General features: G+C 40.2%; 1 protein-coding gene across 1 annotated transcript; it reads left to right on the top strand.

The window, feature by feature from the left end:
* Window positions 1-1,894: 1,894 nt before the first annotated feature.
* Window positions 1,895-17,686, top strand: LOC133309121 (FRIGIDA-like protein 3). Its single transcript, XM_061509859.1, has 5 exons — window positions 1,895-2,978; window positions 3,561-3,980; window positions 16,392-16,537; window positions 16,624-16,796; window positions 17,431-17,686. The coding sequence occupies exons 1-5, from the start codon at window positions 1,895-1,897 to the stop codon at window positions 17,684-17,686; spliced, it is 2,079 nt and encodes a 692-aa protein (XP_061365843.1).
* Window positions 17,687-20,909: the final 3,223 nt, after the last annotated feature.

Below are 20,909 nucleotides of genomic sequence, written 5' to 3'. Positions count from 1 at the left end.
CGTATCAAATGGGTCAACGGCACTTTAGTAATTTTCTTAAAAAATAAAACGTGTTTTTTTTTTTTTGACAAAAAGAACCCAAGTCGATTGAATCTCATCAGACGACCTTAAAGAACTCTCACCTGGTCCAGACCTACACGCCACAACGTCATTCTTGTTCCTCCTCTGCCGTTGGCCGTCGCTGGTTTGCCGTTGCTGTTCCTCCTCCGCCGTCGGCCGTCGCTGTTTCTGCTCGACTCCTCCACGGTTTCGTTGGTAGCTGTTCGGTGGTAGCTGTTTCTCCTCTATCTTTCTTCCTTCTTGGCTGTCGGTAGTAGCTGTTCATCCTCCGACCTCCATCCATCGTCGTTCTTCCTCCTTGTCGGTCGCTGCTCCATCGTCTTTCTTTTTTGTCGGTGGCTGACTCGCTGCTCACTCACGCACGGAAGGTAATAAGTGAATGAAGGATTGCCTTTTATTTTTATTGTATTTATATTTTTTATTTTTTATTATGTAATTTTTATAATAGGAGATGAGTGTTAATATTTTTGAAAGAGTAGTTAATAATTATTTTTTGTATATAAATTTCTATTTACATATTATTTGTATTTATATTCTGTTTATAAAAATTCTGTATTTATATTTATATTTAATGTTTATATTTATATAAATCTGTTTATATTTGTATATTCTTATATTTTTATTTACATATTGTTATTATATCTGTGCCTATGATTTTATTATATTTTGTTAATGTGAAGTACTATATTAAAAATATTATTTAATACTAAGACGTATCGGAACGTATCGAAATATTAGTATTTTTGAAGTAACGTATTGGACACACGTATCAGGAACGTATTGAAAATGCCGTATCGGTATCAGTGCTTCATAGGTTCCAACTCCTTAGGACTTGAGCCAACTATTGAAAAAAGAATAGCTCCCGATAAAATATTAATTTAAAAAATTTGACACCTTACCTACTTGAATTTTAAGCTTTACTCATATGTAAACAAACCTTTCTTGCTAGGAATAGATCTAAGCTTGCACGGATCTTGCTTTAATTAAGCCAAAGCAACTATGATACTTAGTGGAAGAAAACGGATTGTAGATTGGGTGAACTGCGTGCGTGTTAATAGATAGGGTAAAATCTTGTAGTACACCGTAGCGTTGGTCATTTAATACAATAGAGCTCAATTCCAAGTGCACAGGTCCATTTTCAGGAAAGAGTATCCCAATTCCACTCCCGTGAGTGTGATACTCCCTTATTTGGAATGTGGATAAAAAAAAGAAAGAAAAGAAATATTTCCACAAAAAACCCTTTCCTTAACTCCAAATCAAACACAGAAATATTCCCTTCCCAGTTCCCATTTCTTCATTTTGTATCTTTTATTAAAAAAAAAAAAAAAAAAAAAAAAAAAAAAAAAAAAAAAACTGAAGGGGTTAAGCGATACAGATCCTGCAAAGTAGAATTCTAAACTAAAAAGCAGAATCATAAACTTACTCAGGGCCTGTTTTGCATTCCATCTTGTTTCCCCTGTTTTTATTTTCACCTTCTTTCTCTCCATATCCACGGAAGGTATTGCTACATTCCTCTTTCATTCATTCTTGCTTTTGAGGTAAATCTGTAACAACACTATTTCTTCTTTTTCTTCATTTTTTTTTTTCATTTTCATGCCTTCTATTTATCATTCACATTTTGTTACGAGGACTAAGTGTATATGTGTAGTGCTGCTTCATGCTTATAGTTAGTTTCTTCTTATACTTATGAAGTAGTTAGTTAGTTTCTTGCCTTATGATAGTTTGAACTAAGAGTGATTGGATTGGATGAATTTTCATATTTTTAGTTCAACTTTTTCACCAGGATTTTATGTTGTGTGGTGGATGCCATTGCCATCAGTTTCCATAGCTGAATATGGTTGTTGAGGATTCTGATAAAGCAAATTCAAAACCAAAATCAAAGCCTATTATTATGGAACAGAAAATGCCCATTGATGTAAAGGAGGATAAAAAACCATTGAGTTTTAGATTGAAGATGAAATGTAACCACCATAACAAAGAAACCCCTGTTGATGCTGTTGTTGACTTATCTTCTGAAGAATCTGATGATGATGATATCCCTTTGTCAGAAAGGTTAATCCAGAATTCTCATTTGGGAACTTCTAACAGAAACTGTGATGACTCTGTTAAGAAGGGTTCTATAACAATGCCAGTTAAGAGACCATTAGACAACAACAGCATTTCCTTGAACATTTCGGTTAAGAAGTCAAAGACAACAACATATGATCATGATATTCCTGTTTCCCAGAGATTGAAGAAGTTAGCCATATCTGCTGATAAATCATCTTCCGTAAAGAAAAAATTCAAAGAGAGAGAACTTGCATTGGTTGAAAAATCCATTGAGGATTGCAAAATGAAGAGAATAGTTGAAGAGAAGAGATTGCGCAAACTAGAGAGAGATATTGAAGAACGCAACAGAGAGTTGGAAGCGAAGGGAGAGCAACTCAAGTCGTTACAGAAGCTGATTAGTGAAAGCGAGAGGCAGCTGAGGTTAAAGGAGGAAAAATGTGAAATGGTGCAGAAGGCAATCAGTGAACATGATGAAGGAAGAGTGAAGGAGCTTGAGTCAAAGGAAAAGCACTTTGAAAGAAGAGTGAAGGAGCTTAAGTCAAAAGAGAAGCAACTTGAAGGCCAAGTAAAGGAACTTAAGTCAAAAGAGAAGCAACTTGAAGGCCAAGTAAAGGAGCTCGAGTCCAAAGAGAGGAAGCTTGAAGGCCAAGTGAAGTATCTCAAATCAGAAAAGGATGAAATTGAAGGCCAATTGAAGGAGCTTGAATTGGAAAAGAAGCATTTTGAAATACAAACGAAGGAACTTGAAGAGCAAGTGAAGGAGCTCGAGTCAAAACAGAAGCAGTTTGAAGGACAACCGGAGGAGCTTGAGTTAAACGAAAACCAATATGAATCATTGATAAAATCATTTGAAGAGGGAAAAGATTCAGGTAAATGTTCTTCTTTATCTAGTTTGTTGAAACAATTCCATTTCAACTGTTTCTTTTAATAATGTTGATATTTTTTTATTCACCAGATCTACCTATTCTGTAAAAAATCTCTTTAATCATGTTGATGTTGTATGTCATTAGTCAAATTGAAAGGCTTCTCTTGTTTTCTTATACACACACACAGACATATATATATATATATATATATATATATATATACCCTCTTCCTCCTTTCTAAACACATGTAGAAGCTCTTAAACCATAAAAATTTACATTGTATCCTTGGCTAAGTGGTTTAATATCATGGTACTGCAATTAGTGTAAAGCTTCTAAGTTACAATATTGATTCAATTTCCAGACAAACTATAAAGGCACTTAATAGGTCCTTTTAGTGCATCCTCTTTCTCTTCTTGTCCTTTAGTCGATCTTATACAATGTCTAATGATTCAGTTATAGTGCTATCATGATATTGGTTGTAAATATTAGTATACTAGAGTTGTCTTCCTGTCACCTATGCATTTCAATCTTGTGAGATTTTACATTCTTTCATATTATATTCTCTTGAGTTTTTATATTCAACAGATGAACTAGAGGCGCTTGACAATGACATTATAGTTAATCTCCAAGCATCATCTGATCCAGCAAAACTCGTTTTGGATATAATTCAGAACCCCATTGTTCCACTGTGTAGAGAGGGAGATAATGCTATAACTATTGATGGCAGCCACATCTTTTTGCTGGAACAATTAATGAGAATCTCACCTCATGTTAAACCTCAAATAAGATTAGAAGCAATGAAGCTAGCTCTTGATTTGAAAGCTAACATGAAAGCAAGTATTGAAAATTCTTCGATGGTTCTGGGTTTTCTACTGCTGCTATCAATTTATGGATTAGTTTCTTTATTTGATGAAGACGAAGTTTTAAGGCTTTTTGAATTTGCAGCTCACCACAAACAAGCCGTAGAGCTGTTTCGCACCCTGGGTTTTGCAGATAAAATCTCTGGTAATTGAAAAATGTTTTGTTCTGTCGCTAGTATTTCTCTTTATGTTTTTCTGCCATACAGTGTTATATATATCATATCCTAACTACTCACCTAAGAATCCACTAAGAGATAAATACATAATTATCACAACAATATTAAGCAATTAAATACTCAAGATAAGGACCTTATCACAACAGAAAGAGAGCTGAATCCTAACGCAATCTGGGAGATCTCAAAGGCGCAAGCCTAGGAAGGTAATCCTTATAAATAAGAGCCTAAAGACCCTAGGTACACACTTTGAACCTAATTATTATTACTGCCAACACTGTGCACACACCCACGTCCTGGGTATAAGCCTATTGCTTGTGCGCAGTGATTGGGATATTGGTCATAGGCCAGATACATACCTATTCTTACGGTATCTCTGAGCGCGTACCATACGGTATAGCAATACGGTTTTTCTAGGACCGAACATTGACGCCGTCTGTGGGAACGATAAATTTCGATTCCCATTCCACGATGACGAACACCCGTTCGACCTCCAGCACTGCCCAGCCGCCGCCAAACGTGTCTGCGCTGGAACATCTCCAATCAACAGTGTCTCCTGTGTTGGTGGATGTCCAGGTCGGAGAAGTCGGCACGCAAGTGCCTCCCTTCAGAGCCCAGACCAACGCGTCGGTGGAGACAACACGCCCACATCCATAGAATGATCAGCCTAGGGATGTGGCCACTAGGGCCATGAATGCAATCCTTCAAAGGATGCAAGAGATTGAGAACAGATTCCTAGCTCAACAAAGGTTGGATGCCCAGAGGATGGAGGAATTGGAGGCTGAGCTACGAAACCATAACACTGAAGGCCGAGCTGGAGGAGCAGGCCAAGTTGAAACTGGCGGGCCGCAGCAACAGAACACGGCCACGACAACCGAGACTGTGCGGAACCCTCGCCATGGCAACCACCAAGAAGGCGGAGGACTGGTCAAAAACCAAGGAGATAATTATCTCTATGATGAGAAGGCTAGTGATAGTCCATTAACTGAAAGACTCATGAACTTGGCAATTCCACCGAGGTTCAAAAGTGCCAGGATACCTCCATATGACGGAAGTCAAGACCCAGATGCCCACTTAGACGCTTTCAAGACTGAGATGTTGTTCAACGGGATAACTAGACCTATTAAGGCCAGAATCTTCACGACGACATTGACAGGTCAGGCAATGGCATGGATAACAAGGCTCCCCGAGAACTCGATCGATTCGTTCGAGGACCTAGCTCGAACTTCCCGTCTGAATTTTGCAACGAGTAAGGCACATCCGATGCCGGCCTATGCCTTAGGAAGAATCCGGAAAAAGGAGAATGAATCATTGAGGAAATACCTCGATCGATTTAAAGATGCCGCCCTCAAGGTCCGGAACCTAACTGAACCAGTACACTTGCATCTGATCATCTCAGGATTAGATGGCGACTCTCCACTCGCAAAGTCAATCTATAAGAACCTGGTCAACGATATGGAGGAGTTCCGACGAAGGTCACTCAAATATATAGATGTTGAAGACATGCAGAAGGCTTATGGAGAGTCTAGAGGACGAAGCCCGAATCGCCGGAGCCCAAGCAAGAAGAAAAAGTACCAGGATCAGCGGGGATCGAAGAAAGGAAACGACTCTCATGACAAGAGATCGAATGACCGATCTCAAAGGACCAAGTATGACACTTACACACCTTTAAACATGTCCAGATCTCGGATATGGAAAGAGGTGGCTCAGATCGAGATGCGTAATTTTGAGAGACCTCAACCCCTCTAGAGCAAGAGCGGGTTGGACAGAAACAAATACTGTGCTTTCCATGACCAGAACGGTCACATCACGGATGACTGCTGGGATCTCCGAGATGGTATCGAGAAACACATCTGAGAGGGGAAATTGAAGCAATACATTATCCGGACTCAGGGCAAGAAGAACAGCAGGCGAAGGCAAAGAAGCCGGAGCAGAAGTCACAGCCCTAAGAGGGAGGAGATAAAAAATTGGGAACAAGACCGTCCTCCAAAGGGAAAAAAGGTCGAAGATAAAGATGAGGAGTTCAAGAAGCTGAATTTGAGTGCAATGTGATAAGTGGAGATTTGGGTGGAGGAGGTGATACTGCAAATGTAAGAAGAAAGTACCTAAAGGAGGTCATGTCCGTTAAAGACAGACCGACCTTCAAAGGAAGAGTCAGCAACCCTACTCCCCCAAGACTGTTCTTTACTCAAGAAGACCTAGAAATGGTCGTACCTGGACACACTGATGGTTTGGTGGTTACAGGGGTGCTAGTTAACTACCGGGTTAAGAGAATCTTCATTGACCATGGAAGTTCGGCAGACATACTCTTTTGGAACGCTTTCCAAAAGATGAACTTGGATGAAAAAGACCTGAAACCTTGCGCCACTAAGCTGATTGGGTTCAACGGAGAGCCATCCCTTCCAAAGGGATATATAGACTTGAAGCTGACCTTGGGGACGAAAGAATCGTTCCGAGCTGGAAGGGTTCAGTTTGTGGTAGTAGATGCACCTTCCCCCTACAATGTGATCATTGACCGACCTATAATCCACGAGTGGGACATGTTAGTCTCCACCAAACACCAAGCACTGAAGATGGTGGGATCAAAAAATGAGGTCATCACTATAAGAGGAGATCAGAAAGAGTCTAGGGAGTGCTATTACGAGACTTTAAGGATCAATCATGGAGGGCCGTCATCTTCCCCTAGAATCAGAGACGGAGGTAAAGCCCCCACCAGAGACCAGTCGATATACCCATATGGAAACGAAGTAAACTTGGTCGAATTGGACATGAGGGAGGAGCTCCAAGCACCTAGTTCAGAATCCCAAGGAAAGTTGGAAGACGTCAATATTGGGGAGGATGGAAAAGGACACACCAAAGTGGGAAAGGACCTGGAGGCCGAGGTTAAGAAGGAGTTAGTCTCCTTTCTCAATGAGAACTCCGACGTGTTTGCATGGAAGGCATCGGAGATCCCGGGAATAGACCCAACATTTTGCTGTCACAAGCTTTCTATGTACCCTGGGTCGAAACCAGTGTCTCCGAAGAAGAGAAAAATAGGTCCTGATCGACGTCAGGCTCTGAACGAACATGTGGACGAGCTGTTAGAAGTTGGCTTCATTAGAGAAATAGAATACACCACTTGGTTGTCCAACGTGGTGATGGTGAAGAAACCTAGTGGGAAGTGAAGAATCTGCGTCGACTACACTGACCTAAATAAGGTCTGCCTAATGGACTCATACATGATTCCTAACATAGATCATCTAGTTGATAATTCATCAGGATTTCAACTACTGTCATTCATGGATGCGTACTCTGGGTACAATCAAATCTCACTGCACCCAAATGACCACGAGAAGACCGCATTCATCTCGGAAAAAGGAAATTTCTGCTACAACGTCATGTCGTTCGGCCTCAAGAACGCTGGGGCGACTTACCAAAGGATGATGAACCGTGTCTTCCAAAATCAAATTGGAAGGAACCTAGAGGTGTACATTGACGACATGATCATCACGTCGGTGCACATAACTACACATGTAGCCGACCTCAGAGAAACTTTCGAGCAATTGAGGGCTCGGAAAATCATATTGAACCCGGCCAAATGCGCTTTCGGGGTACTAGCTGGGAAGTTCTTGGGCTTCATGCTCACCAACAGGGGAATTGAAGTCAACCCTGACAAATGCAAGGCCGTCCTTGAGATGAAACAACCTGAAAGCAAAAAAGAAATCCAGCAGCTCACAGGTCGCCTAGCGGCCTTAACCAGGTTTGTGCCCAGGTCGGCAAAAAAAGCCTTGCCTTTCTTCAAGCTCCTAAAAAAGGAGGCAGAATTCAGATGGGGAGAAGATTGCAAAAGGGAATTTAAAGAAATAAAGAGATGCCTAGCCACTCCACCTGTGTTGTCAAAGCCAGAGCCCGGAGAGACGTTGATCTTATACCTCTCTGTGGGTGAAGAGGCCATTAGCGCCGCCCTAGTAAGCGAGACTAACAATGGACAACAGCCGATCTATTTTGTAGGGCGGACACTACAAGGACCTGAACTTCGGTATCAGAAGCTTGAAAAGTTGGCGTTTGCTTTGCTTACCACGGCAAGAAGGCTCTGACTTTACTTCCAAGGGCATCGAGTGATCGTAAGAACCAACCAACCCATCAGAAAAGTGTTACATAAGCCGGATCTAGCTGGGAGGATGATCAACTGGGCCGTCGAGCTCTCAGAGTTCGACATATCGTATGAACCCCGGTAGGAAATCAAGTCTCAGGCATTGGATGAATTCATCATGGAGCTAACCCCGTCCAAAGGGAAAGAAAAAGAAAATGAAGACCTCTGGACAATATACGTCGATGGATCGTCAAACTCTAAGGGGAGCGGAGCCAGGGTGATAATTGAAAGCCCGGAGGGAGTGTCCATTGAACACTCACTTCACCTTGCATTCTCGACCTCAAATAACCAAGCTGAATATGAGGCTTTCATCGCAAGAATTGTACATGCAAAAAAGCACGGAGCAAGAAGGATAAAAATCCTCAGTGACTCACAGCTGGTAACTTCGCAGGTCGAAGGAAAATATCAAGCTAAAGAACCACTAATGATGAAATACCTCCAAGAAGTTAGAGAACTGTTGGTCGAGTTCGATGAGGCGGTGGTCCAGTACATACTTCGAAATGAGAACAGCAGAGCGGACATCCTGTCAAAGCTCGCCAGCTCGAAAGGATTGGGAAATCATCAAACGGTCATACAGTAGAGCATCCCGAAGCCGACCTGCATCATGGTTATAACCGAGAATGGAGACTGGAGAAGGCCAATAGTCGCTTACTTAGAGAAAGGAAGTCTCCCCGATGAGACCGAAGAAGCCAGAAAACTAGTGAAGAACTCGGCTTATTTCATAATTGTGGAAGGCCAGATCTACAAAAAAAGTTTCTATACACCCATGCTTAAATGCCTAAGTAAAAATGAGGCTGAATACGCCCTGGCCGAGATCCATGAAGGCATAAATGGGCATCACATGGGAGGAAAGGCTTTGGCCAGGAAGGCACTTAGGGTAGGATATTACTGGCCTACTATGGAGGCGGATGCGAAAGAGCACGTCAAAAGATGCGAACAATGTCAGAAGCACGCAATTGGAGGACAGCTCAAATAAGGGATAGACCTTTTGGGGGATGAACCTTTTGGGACCTTTCACCGCGACCGAAGGATAGCTCAAATGGTTGATAGTAGCGGTTGACTACTTCACCAAATGGATTGAGGCTGAACCCCTCACCAGCATAACCTCGGCCAGGATTCAGAGATTCTTTGAAAGAAACCTGATCAGCCGATTTGGAATTCCTGTCGAGATCATTACAGACAATGGAATACAATTCGCTGATAAGAAGTTCCAAGAGTTAATGGACGACTTCAAGATCACACAGTGGTTCGCATCAGTGGAGCATCCTCAGACAAATGGACAAGCCGAGTCAACTAACAAGGTGATCATCAACAGGCTCAAGGTTGTTCGATTCTAAGGGAAATTGGTGCAACAATTACACCTCGTCTTATGGGGCTACAGAACAAGTGCCCAATCTGCCACAGAGGAAACTCCTTTCAAGTTGACATACGGGTGTGAGGCTATGATTCCAGTAGAGATCAGAGAACCGTCCTGGAGGAGGGTGCAAAGACTACAGGGGACTGAGGAACAAAACAATGAAGCACTAACTGTAGAACTCGACTTACTAGATGAAAGCAAGGAGAACGCCAGATATAAGAATATGATGGCAAAACGTCTGGTGATGGCTAGGTTCAATAAAAAGGTTAGACCTCGGTCATTCCAGAGCGGCGACTTGGTATTGAGGAGAGCAGACATCGGCAACAAGAATGCTAGAGATGGGAAGCTCGCCGCAAATTGGGAAGACCCTTATAGAGTTAAGGAAAAATTGGGAAGAAGAGCCTACACTTTGGAAACCATCTCCAAGAAACCGGTAAAGAGAACTTGGAACGCGGACAAGCTAAAGGCCTACTACAGCTAGGCCTGTAGTCCAACTTCCGAGAATTTGTGAATAAATTTTAAATTCTTGCAAATAAGACGAGCTCTTAAGCTCAGTCAATAGATAGATTTATTTCTACGCAAATAAGTCGAGCTCCTAAGCTCAGTCAGTCGGTAGATTTATTTCGAAGCAAATAAAACGAGCTTTTAAGCTCGACCTTGTAAAGAGATTTCATTTGAAATGCAAATAAAATGAGTATCGACCTCAATCTTATCAGTGCATACCGATTTCTATCCAAGCAACAAAAGCCTTAGAGCTTAACGATCTAACAAAGGAATAAAATTTTTGTTGACGAACAAAAACTATCCTAGATCGATCAGAACAACCTCGACAAATCATAAACCAAAATATAACAAGACGAGATCAAAATTGAACCTCAAACATGCAAAGAGAAATAAATCAAAGCAACGATCTCAAAAAATCAAAAGACAAATCCAATCGCAAGTTTTAAAGACGACCTAAAGCGGCAAAGATGTTCAGACGAAATCAAAAAGGGGAGCAAAAGCCCCATAATAAAATGATATATTACAAAGGTCGGCATTCTGACCCCGTCATTCTTCAGCACATGGAGAAACAACCTCATGAACCTTGGCTTCGGTCTCCTCCTCATCAGCAGAGTCAGAGACCGGAGTTCCAGGAATGATAACGCCATCCTTCACGTCATACGAAACGTCCATTCCATCAGTAATGAGGCCAGGGTTCAGAACCTGGGCTTGAGCAATAGCATTGGCAAAAGCTTCAGTGGAAGCATTTATGACCACGACTTTAGCCTATTCAAAGTCGGCCTGTAGCTTCTGGATCTGAGCATCCTTGTCTGTCAAAAACTTAGAGAGGGCCTCCTCCTCTATCCTCAAACCTTTCGCTCTGGCATTGGCCGACTCCGAAGTCTTCTTCGCCTCGGAAAGCTCCAAAGATAGTCCTTGAACCTTCACCTCGAGCTCGGGCTTAGCCTTATCAAGCTCGCCATACTTCCCCAAAAGCTCCCCCACCTTAATAGTGAGAGACGAGTTGGAAGCAGCGGACAAATCGAGCCTCTGATGGAGATCCTGGAAGGATTGGAGCAAAGAGGCTGCTTTTAAAGAGTCCTCCTCCAACTGAGCTACCAGGGCCCTCAGGTCGGAAGTCAAGGTCGAACTGCCCATGAGTTGTTGAGAGGGCTTCAGAACGGCTCTGAGTCGGTCCGAAACTCCAACCTTCCACAGCTCCCCTGGTTCCAAGGTAATCATGTCTCCTTGTGGAATGACGAGAGGAGGGGGGAATGGAGATGACGAATGAGGAGTAGAAACATCGATTGAGATCACCTCATCACCCATTCAACTGCCGCCAAACACGGCGTCAAGCCGCCGCTTTTTCGAGACCTTGACCCCGAAAGAGGGGACTTCCTTGGCCTTTCCCTTAGAAGTCTTCTTGGGCAAGAATTTCTTATAATCATAGCATGTCATGCTAACTGCAAAGAAGAGCCAAAGAACAAAACAAAAACTATAGAAAACAAATATAAAAAGGATATTGTATCACTACATACCCAGCTCACAGAGGAGATCATCTCCAAACTTATTTACTATTCGACTAAGGTCGATAATACCGAACTCTTTGGCATAACCAACCAGGATAGAAGTCGCCAGTCTCTCCGAGTCGGAAAGAGCTACGACAGGGGTAGTGTAGTCTCGCGGACGTCTTTGAAAATAATTCTGCGTCCAATAAAGCTCAAACCGACACGCCAAATCCCCTCCGTCTAACCATGACGAAGCAAACCAGGGGAGGGAGTCAGAGCGAGCAGCCACTTTGAAGTAGGCATCTTTGAAGCCTTTGAAAGATTGAGAGTAGGCAATAAAGATACCCCGATTTGGAGCACCTCGAAGGGTAACCCAACCTCTCCTTTCCTTAGCCTCGGCACCAGTCCGGGCTGTATATACATCAAACAAATAGAAAAACAGAAAAACTGTACAAGGAAGGCAAAGGTATGCACACACATGCTCAAAACCTCGGATGAAAGCCCAAGAGTTGGGATGAAGTTGCGAAGGAGCAATCCAAAGTCGGCGGATCACGGCCATTTGAAACTCGGAAAGTGGGAACCGAATCCCCAACTTGGTAATCAGATCCCAGTAAAAATAAAAGAAATGAGGCTCGCCCAAGATAGGATGACGCACACTGGATGATCACCTGCTGGAAGAATATCAACCCCACTGGGGTCTCCAACTGGAAGTTGGGCTACATCAGCAGGAGACATCGTATATCGCATGTGAAGGATCTCAAGAAGAACCCAATTTTGGACGTCATATTCTTCCATAATTACAGCCCAGGAACACGAAGGATGAGGATCAGTACAAAGATCAGCCAATTCTGACCTTGGACTTCCAAGATCAGATGGCAATGAGCATGGACTCCAAGAAAAAGGAATGGAGCTGTCAGAACTACTGACAAGATCAACAAACGACATCTGACTTGAAGCCGAATCATCGAAGTAAGGAACAGAGGTATTCGACTTTGGGAATCCCAGCTTGGATGAAGAAGAGTTGGAAGAACTATCGTTCAACCCAAGAGGAGGGATCTGATCTAAAACGTACCTCGGACCTGGGGCCACCTGAGACGATGGCAAAATATAGGATAGAGGAACTGGATCAGAAGAGGAGCTCAACCCAGGAGTTGAAGGGTTCGAGACCAAAAGAGGACCGCCCCTACCAAAACTAAGCTGAGTCTGATGATCCCTTCCTCTCCGACCTCTCCCTCTCCTATCACGTCCACTTCGAGAACTCTGGCGACCTCCTCGAGGACCGCGGGGAAGTAGTTGAAGCTTCTCCTCCTCAGTATATTCTTTACCATAAAACCAATATTGAATGGCCCGAGGCAGCTGTTTTACTACCTCCTCATCCACCTCATCACCTCGGCCGACAGCCGAGCCCGAAGATGATCCAGGAATATTCATGTCCAGCCCCCAAATCACAGTAGACAGAGAATCTCTCCCAAAACTCTCGAATGAAGACTCAAAGCAAACACAAGCTTTTCCCTCACTTCAACTAGGAATAAACACTAACTCCAAACTCAAATAGAAAGGAAATGCAAAAGATAACCGAACCAAAGTTTGAGTAAAAATGAAGGAATGAGAAAGTACCTAAGAATTGAGAGAAATGACGAAGAAGCTAGACTCAACTCTTCAAAAAGCCTCCACCGAGAATGACACTGGAAAAACATCAGAAACTCCAAGAAAGCTTGAAAAGAAGAAGGCCAGAAAGGAGAACTTAGAGAAGAGCGAAAATCCTATATCATTTTGAAAACTGGTATTTAAAGGAAGAAAAGCCCCAGGCACGAAGATGAAGAGGCTGCAAACGGTTGGGTAATCAAGGGCTAAATGGTAAAACCACCTCCGAACGCATTTAATAAATGCAATCATGACCAACGAAAGCTCAGAACGGCGCTCGTTCCACGATGCACGAACCGCCAATGAGAGGACAACACGTGGGAATTTGTAACCGTCATTGCAGGCAAGAAGCAAAAGGTCAGGTCAATACGATAAGATCAAACCCGAGCTTGACCAAGATGTCGCAGATCAGACTCGAGTTCAACCATGATGTCGCAGCCGAAAGTCACATCACGGCCAAGAACGACGAAATCAATAGCTCGGCGAAAAATTCACGCCTTGCTGACATATCAAATGTCAAACACATGATCCAATCTTTGACCCAGCCGACCTGAAACACCAAATACACGAGCTCAGCAATGTCGACGCCGACACGATATCTCAACACCCCGGCATTCTGAGATTCATAATACCGAGCTGGGGGGAAACTGTTATAGATATATATCATATCCTAACTACTCACCTAAGAATCCACTAAGAGATAAATACATAATTATCTCAACAATATTAAGCAATTAAATACTCAAGATAAGGACCTTATCCCAACAGAAAGGGAGCTGAATCCTAACGCCATCTGGGAGATCTCAAAGGCGCAAGCATATGAAGGTAATCCTTATAAATAAGAGCCTAAAGACCCTAGGTACACACTTTGAACCTAATTATTATTACTGCCAACACTGTGCACACACCCACGTCCCCGACATTGTGCGCAGTGATTGGGATATTGGCCATAGGCCAAATACATACCTATTCTTACGGTATCTCTGAGCGCATACCATACGGTATAGCAATACGGTCTTTCTAGGACCGAACAATACTAATTTTCATCTCACTGGAATTGTAAATTCCATCTTATGTTAATCAAATGTGTTAATATCCATGGATAATTGCAATGTTATTCTTTTCAACACTTAGGAGTTAGGATGAGGTGGTTTTAGCGATTCACGATGATAGCTGTTGCGCAATAATCGGCAAGTGTACCGATCGTTTCAAGTAATAAAAGGGTAAGTACAGTATCGTCTCCACGAGGATTGAGGCACTAAATTTATTATAACTATTCCTCTCTTGTTGGATTAATAAAATGGCTTAAGGAAAATTGTGGTTTGTGAAATAATGAGAACAATTCTAAAAAATGTAAATAATTCAAAGGTTCTTTTAAAACTCAAGAACAAAAGATTAAAGGTTGAGAAAATATTTGAGAAAATATTGCGATAAAGAGACGCCAACACCTTTATGATACCCACCTTGCAACTTAGATTACATTTACGTTTACCTATTCAATTGATCAAACAATTCATCATTTTTTATATGATTAGTTAAACCCTAATTCTTTAGTGACTTTAACCTTATTAACTCTATTAGAATCCTAATCCCTTAGAAATTCCCTTTCAAGTTAAACATTAGAATCAATGAATCTTTAACATTTGCGGTTCATATAGCCATCCCTAGTGCATACATGAACAGTTATCTTACCTATTGTCAGAAATTAGAATTCCAATATCCCTATTGAAAATCCTAACCCTCGCAATCCTAATAGATTGATCGGTTCTAAAAGAATTATGGAATGAAGAACAATGCAAGATAAATTCAATTTAAATAGATAAGCATAAATTCAACCAAACTACAAGGGGTTCACATCAAGGGTTGTGACCCTTACCACAATAATAAAAAGACTAGCCAGACATATTCATGTCTCACAATTCAAATGATAGAAAAGAGTTCATGAAAATATAACCAGAAGAAGGAGAAGAAGAATTCTTGGATCTTCAATCGCCAAGAGATTGCTCTCCGATATCCGCTTTTCGTAATTCTCTCTGTGCAAAAAGTGTCTCCTCCCTCTGTTTCTGATCCTTTTATTAGATTTTGGGAAAAACCTAATTCCAATTGCTCTCCAATTGGGCCTCTTTTGCGTAATTCGCATCAAATTAAAAATAAAAAGTATCGCCCACGCAATTTGCGCCAGCATCAGCGCAAATTGCATGGAGAAACAGGGAGTAAACTGCCAAGTGGCGCGATTTGCGCCAGACTTCGCGCAAATTGCGCCACCTTCATGCAAATTGCACTGCACCAATTGTGCCAGGAAACAGAAGTGATTTGGACCAAATGGCGCGATTTTCTCCACTCTCAGTGCAAATCGCACTGAGATACAGAATCTTCAGGTTGAAATGGCGCGATTTGCGCCATGCTCCGCGCAAAACGCGCTGGCTGGAAAAATGCAACTTCTCTCATTCACTTCATTTTTGGTGTTTCCTGCTATTAAAATGCATAAATTGAGTGAGGGAATGATTGAGAAGGAATAAACAATATTTCTTGCATTTATGACTTATTTTCACACATTTATAATTACTTCCTTGCTTCTTTTAACTTAGAAAGCAACATATGCTGGACGCATACCAATAGCCTAATGTTGCTACTCTCAATAGAGTGTTTTATTAGCCATCTCTGAGATAGGGTAGCAAATGTTTTTCCATTATTTTGTTTTTTGGGTAGATATAATTTAGAGGATTTTTTATTTTTTATTCACATATATAGAAAATAAAGAAAAAAATAAGATAATTATGTGAATTGTCTAAATCAAAGATTTGTCTTGCTTCTCCATTTGAATTTTATGGATCACCATACTGATACGTATTAAAACAAATTGTGAAAAATATTCTGATGATCAAGTATTGTTTAAATTTGGTAAGGTTAAATATTTATCGATTGTGAGGAAAAATTATACCGGATATATACAAGTATTTTCAAAGATCAAGATGTAGGGTGTTGGTAGGAAATTAAACCATTATTTTTGTTAAAAAAAGTGATTGACTTCACATACTAAAGTTCCATCTTGCTTCCCCCAATAGTCTTCACTAGGAATTTTAAATTATTTGGTCTATTATATATGTTTAGTTGTGGACGTGGTGACTAGAACTGATTTCATGCTATATTCGTTATTCATTCTTATATGCCATGAACTTCTTGCTCATGTCCTCTTTTGAAGTAATATAGGATTTTTCTTGTCGGTTTTGATGAAGTGATAATTCCTTGCTTCTCGCAGATTTTGTTCAGACTCTAATCAAGAAGAAGCGGTATATTGAAGCTTGTAGATTCATTTGTACATATAAGTCGCGTGACAAGAATCATCCCATTGATCTCTTGCGAGAATATGTGCAGAATGCAAAAAACAAGTCCACTGAAATCAAGGTTCTTTTATTATTATTATTATTATTTTTATTCAAATTATATTTCATTAAATATTTCATCTTTATATATGTTTATCGTGAACTTAGGATAAGGCCAGAGATCAAGAAACTGCTAGTCTGGGAACTGTTCTACAATACATTTCAGACAACAACCTACGATGTGGTGATCCACTTAATGAGATTCAAGATCGCATTCTTGAGTTACAAAGTCAGAAGGCAAATAGCATTTGTACTGGCACCAGCGCCTTATCTCCAAAAGTGTAACAACCCAAAATTATGAAACGTGGTAATGAAAACTAGTTGGGGTGTTTTAATTCAATATAAAATTTACGAAAGAACTACCTGCATTATTATTAAACTTGGATCGTTAACCAAAAAGGATCAATCTGATTAGCATTTTCTTTTCATGTGTTTTGGGTCTTTGAACTTGTTTGGGTTAACTATTTAAAAACAAAAGACGTAGTTAGGTTTTGATTTACCCTTCTTTCCAATTGTTCATCTAGATTAATGACTTTTGATCTATTATTCTAAATTAATCAAAACCCAGTCGCTTATTCTAAATCCTTAAAGAAGTAACCCAAAGAAAGTATTAAGAGAAAGGAAAATTAACATAATCATTAAAATAAAAAGAATAATTGTGAACAAGTTCTATCAATAAGATATTCAATTGGATTCCACCGATCCCTGCCTACAAAAGAACTCTAGTTAGACTTAGTAAGATTAAAAACAATAAAAGGATAAGAAGGTTCCCCAAACATCTTTAAAAGCATGTGGTGAATCTTAGCATTTCTCCAATCCTAATCTTGCCTCCATGAACCACTAAACCTTTGAAGGAAGTAATTTTGCAACCAGTTCCCTCTAACCTTAGATGCTAGCCTCTTGTGTTTTCAACAGCATTCCAAGCAGAGTGTTCCATGTCCTTCATAGAGATTCGATTCCACCTGCTGTCCCTTCAAACGGCACCGATGGAAACAATCCACCAGCCAGCCCTGGTAATGACCATTCAAGTCTAGAATCTAACATCCTCAACCGCAAGAATCATGAAGAAGTGAGAATCCGAGCACCTATTAGAAGATATGTTGTCAACAACATTGCAAGCAATATATCATTCCTCAAGAGAAGAATTGATATGCCTCCAGCATATATATGATTTTAAGTCAAAAAGAGAAAAAATCTTGATCAATCTTGAATAAAAAAGCCCATGTTTGCCATTAAATTGATAAATCCTAATCAAGTATCTTGTAACTGATTTTATTATATTTTTGTAGGAAAAAGACGAGAAAGGGGCCCAATTAATAACAAAGGGAAAACACAACTCTGAAGCCACCGCGCTACTAGCGCAGCACTAGCGTTATCAGCGCCAGCATCATCTTTCAACCATGCTATCAGCGCGAGACTCGCGCTAGTAGCGCGAAGCTACTGCCTCCAAACAATAGTCCCACGCTATCAGCGCCAACCTGGCGCAAGTAGCGCGGGAAGCACGTGACAATTTTAAACCCTGCATCAGAGGATATCTGAAGGAGATCGTAAATGGAAGATATGATTAGGATTTCTAAACAAGGGAAGAAAGTCTATAAAAAAAGACTATGCACCCTGAGGAAAGCATCTTTGGCGGGAGAGAATTGTGAGAATCAAAGAATTGAGAGAATTCTTGAAGGCTCACATTGGAGATCAATGTTTGGTGGAATTTGAAGATTGAAGACAATTGATTCTTACTCTTCATCTTCTTCTTTTCTTTCTGTTTTATGAATTCTTTTTATTATTTTGATTTGTTAAAGTCAGATATGTCTGGCTAATTTCTTTTTGTAGTTGGGATCACAGATCCAATGTGAATCCTTTCTAGTTTTTAAATTGTTTTTATAATTAATTTAATTTATTTAGTTTTATTCTACCTGTGTTAATTTTTTCATATCCTTTATAGAATTGATCATTCTATTATAGGATTTTGAGGGTTAGAGCTCATAATAGTAATATTGGGGTTTTAATCTTGACAAGGGTAGAATAACAATCTGTGTATGATCTAGACATAGGCTTACATAGATTGCAGATTTTTAAATTCATTTGCTTAATGCTTAATTCAAAAGGAATTACTAGGACACTAGGATTCTAATTGGGTTAAAGGGTTGAATACACTAAGACATTAGGGTTCAACTATTTAATAGGGAAATAATGAATAGTCTGAGCTAATAAATTAGATAGTTATAAAATTTAATTTAGGAAAATAAAGGAGGATCGGAGGTGAAGTACATCCTGACTGCAGTTTCTTTTACAAATTCAATTACTCATATTTTTTTGATGTTCTTGATATTTCTTGAATGTGTTTCATTCAAATTCCTGTTAACAAATATTTTTTCAATTAAATTGGGTTTTCCAAATTAAGGGGAATAGTTAAATTAATACTTAGTGCATTAATCCTCGAGAGAACGATCTTTACTTATCACTTTATTACTTGGAACGAGCGGTATACTTGCCGATTTCGCAACAAGACTCCACATTCTGCCCCTTCAAATACAATCCGCAAAAAACCTTTCATCTAACTTTTATTATGTCATTTCAAACAAGGGTTTTTATAAGAGTTATGTTGTAAGAAAAGTGATTGTCTAATCTTATAGAGATTCGTTTTGCGTGCCGTAGTTTTTTTTTTAATTCAAAAAGTGTGGGCCCCACAAAATATTGTGTGTGTAGAAAACTTTCTTGTGTCATGTTAAATGATAAATGCAAACCCCTTCAAACAAACATCCTAGTAGCTAGAATTAAGGCTGATAGTTTCTTATGGGTTGTTTCTAAAATTCATGTTTTGTTCGGGGTGGATAAGGAACGTAAGTTGCCAATAAATCTTTATATGATTCAATAATTGGCTTCTTTGATTCTCTGTATTATTCTTATTTCTCAAAGGTTGGTTTCAAAATAAGAAATAAAGGATGGTACTATTTTTCTACATATATGCTTATGGTGGTATTTTATTTATGTAGAACTTTCTCATTTATATCCTCTTCCTCTACTTCCTATATTCTATAAGTGATTCAGATAGCCATTTAACTTCATTCTCAATTTTGGATTTTCAATTCGTCCAGGTAGCTTTTAGTTTGTGAAACTCTTTAAAAAGTAAAGAAAGAAAAAATGAGTGCCACGTGTCCTTATCAAGTTTGTTCAACATCAAACTATAGAAGAAACCCAAAATTTTAGGAAATATCAGTCGAAACACAAATTTTAACCTAAAATATTAGAAGGTTATAAGTTTTTTTTTTCATGCAAAATATATTGTGATTCTTTAAAAAGAAAAAAAAAGGTCATTATAAAAATTCTTTTCAACCATGCAAAGTTATTATTAAACAAATCGAGAAGGATTCGCTCATGACAACTATTATGTTCCCTAGCATCGTTTCTGAAAAGAAACAATTTTTTTCTCTTTTTGTGCCATGAAACAGTTTCTGAAAAAAAAAAATTTGATAACATGTTCTATTTTTATTCGTAGAATGAGAATTGTGTTTGATAACACAACAAATAATATAATAAAAAATCATTCATATTAAGCATAAATCTTTTTTGGACCATCACTTTCTTATTCATATGGTGTGGTTGTGGTGGCAGCAGCGGCGACATGGTGATGGTGACGGCAATGGCTATGGCGATAGTGGTGGCATGATGGTGGTAATGGCATGGTGGTGGTGGTGACAGCAGTGACTGCGATGATTGTGGTGATGGTTGATGATAGTGGTGGTGGCGGTGGCGAGGTGATGGTAGTGATAGTGACAGTGATGGCATGATGGTGGTGGTGACGGTAGTGGCTGCGACGATGGTGGTGGTTGTTGGTGACGGTTGCGATGGTGATGATGGTGGCTGTGGTGGTAGTAGCAACATCGTGGTGGTAGTGGTGGTGGTGGCGATGACATGGTGATGATAGTGATGGTGGTAACGATAGTGGCTGCAAAGATGGTGGTGGTGGCTACGGCGACGGTGGTGGTTATGGCAGTGGCTGCGGCGACTGTGGCGGTGGCAATGGTGTGGTGATACGGTGATGGTAATGATGGTGGCAGTGGGAGAAGGTGGTGGTGGCATCCTCATGGTGGTAGTGGTGACGATGACACTGGTGGTACGATGACGGCTGAAACGATGGTGGTGGTGGTCATGTCGGGATGATAATGGTGGTGGTGGTGATGGTAGTGGTGGAAAGTGATTGAAAGAGACAACTTTTCTCATTTTGCGCTCGAGAATAAAAATACAGAAGTTTTTTTATTCTTTTTTCTGTTCTCCGGCACAAAAATTAAACCAGTTCATATCGGGAACAAAAAAATAAACCAATTTTACCAAACGAGTTTTCTTTCCATTACTATTCGTGGGAACAAAAATTAAAAAAAAAATTTAATTTCGGA

This window comes from Gastrolobium bilobum, unplaced genomic scaffold, assembly GCF_033153095.1.
Source record: "Gastrolobium bilobum isolate Gb01-03AN ecotype WA unplaced genomic scaffold, APGP_CSIRO_Gbil_v1 utg25356, whole genome shotgun sequence".
NCBI lineage: Eukaryota > Viridiplantae > Streptophyta > Magnoliopsida > Fabales > Fabaceae > Gastrolobium > Gastrolobium bilobum.
The sequence above is the reverse complement of the archived record's forward strand: the minus strand, read 5'-3'. Positions and strand labels throughout refer to the sequence as shown.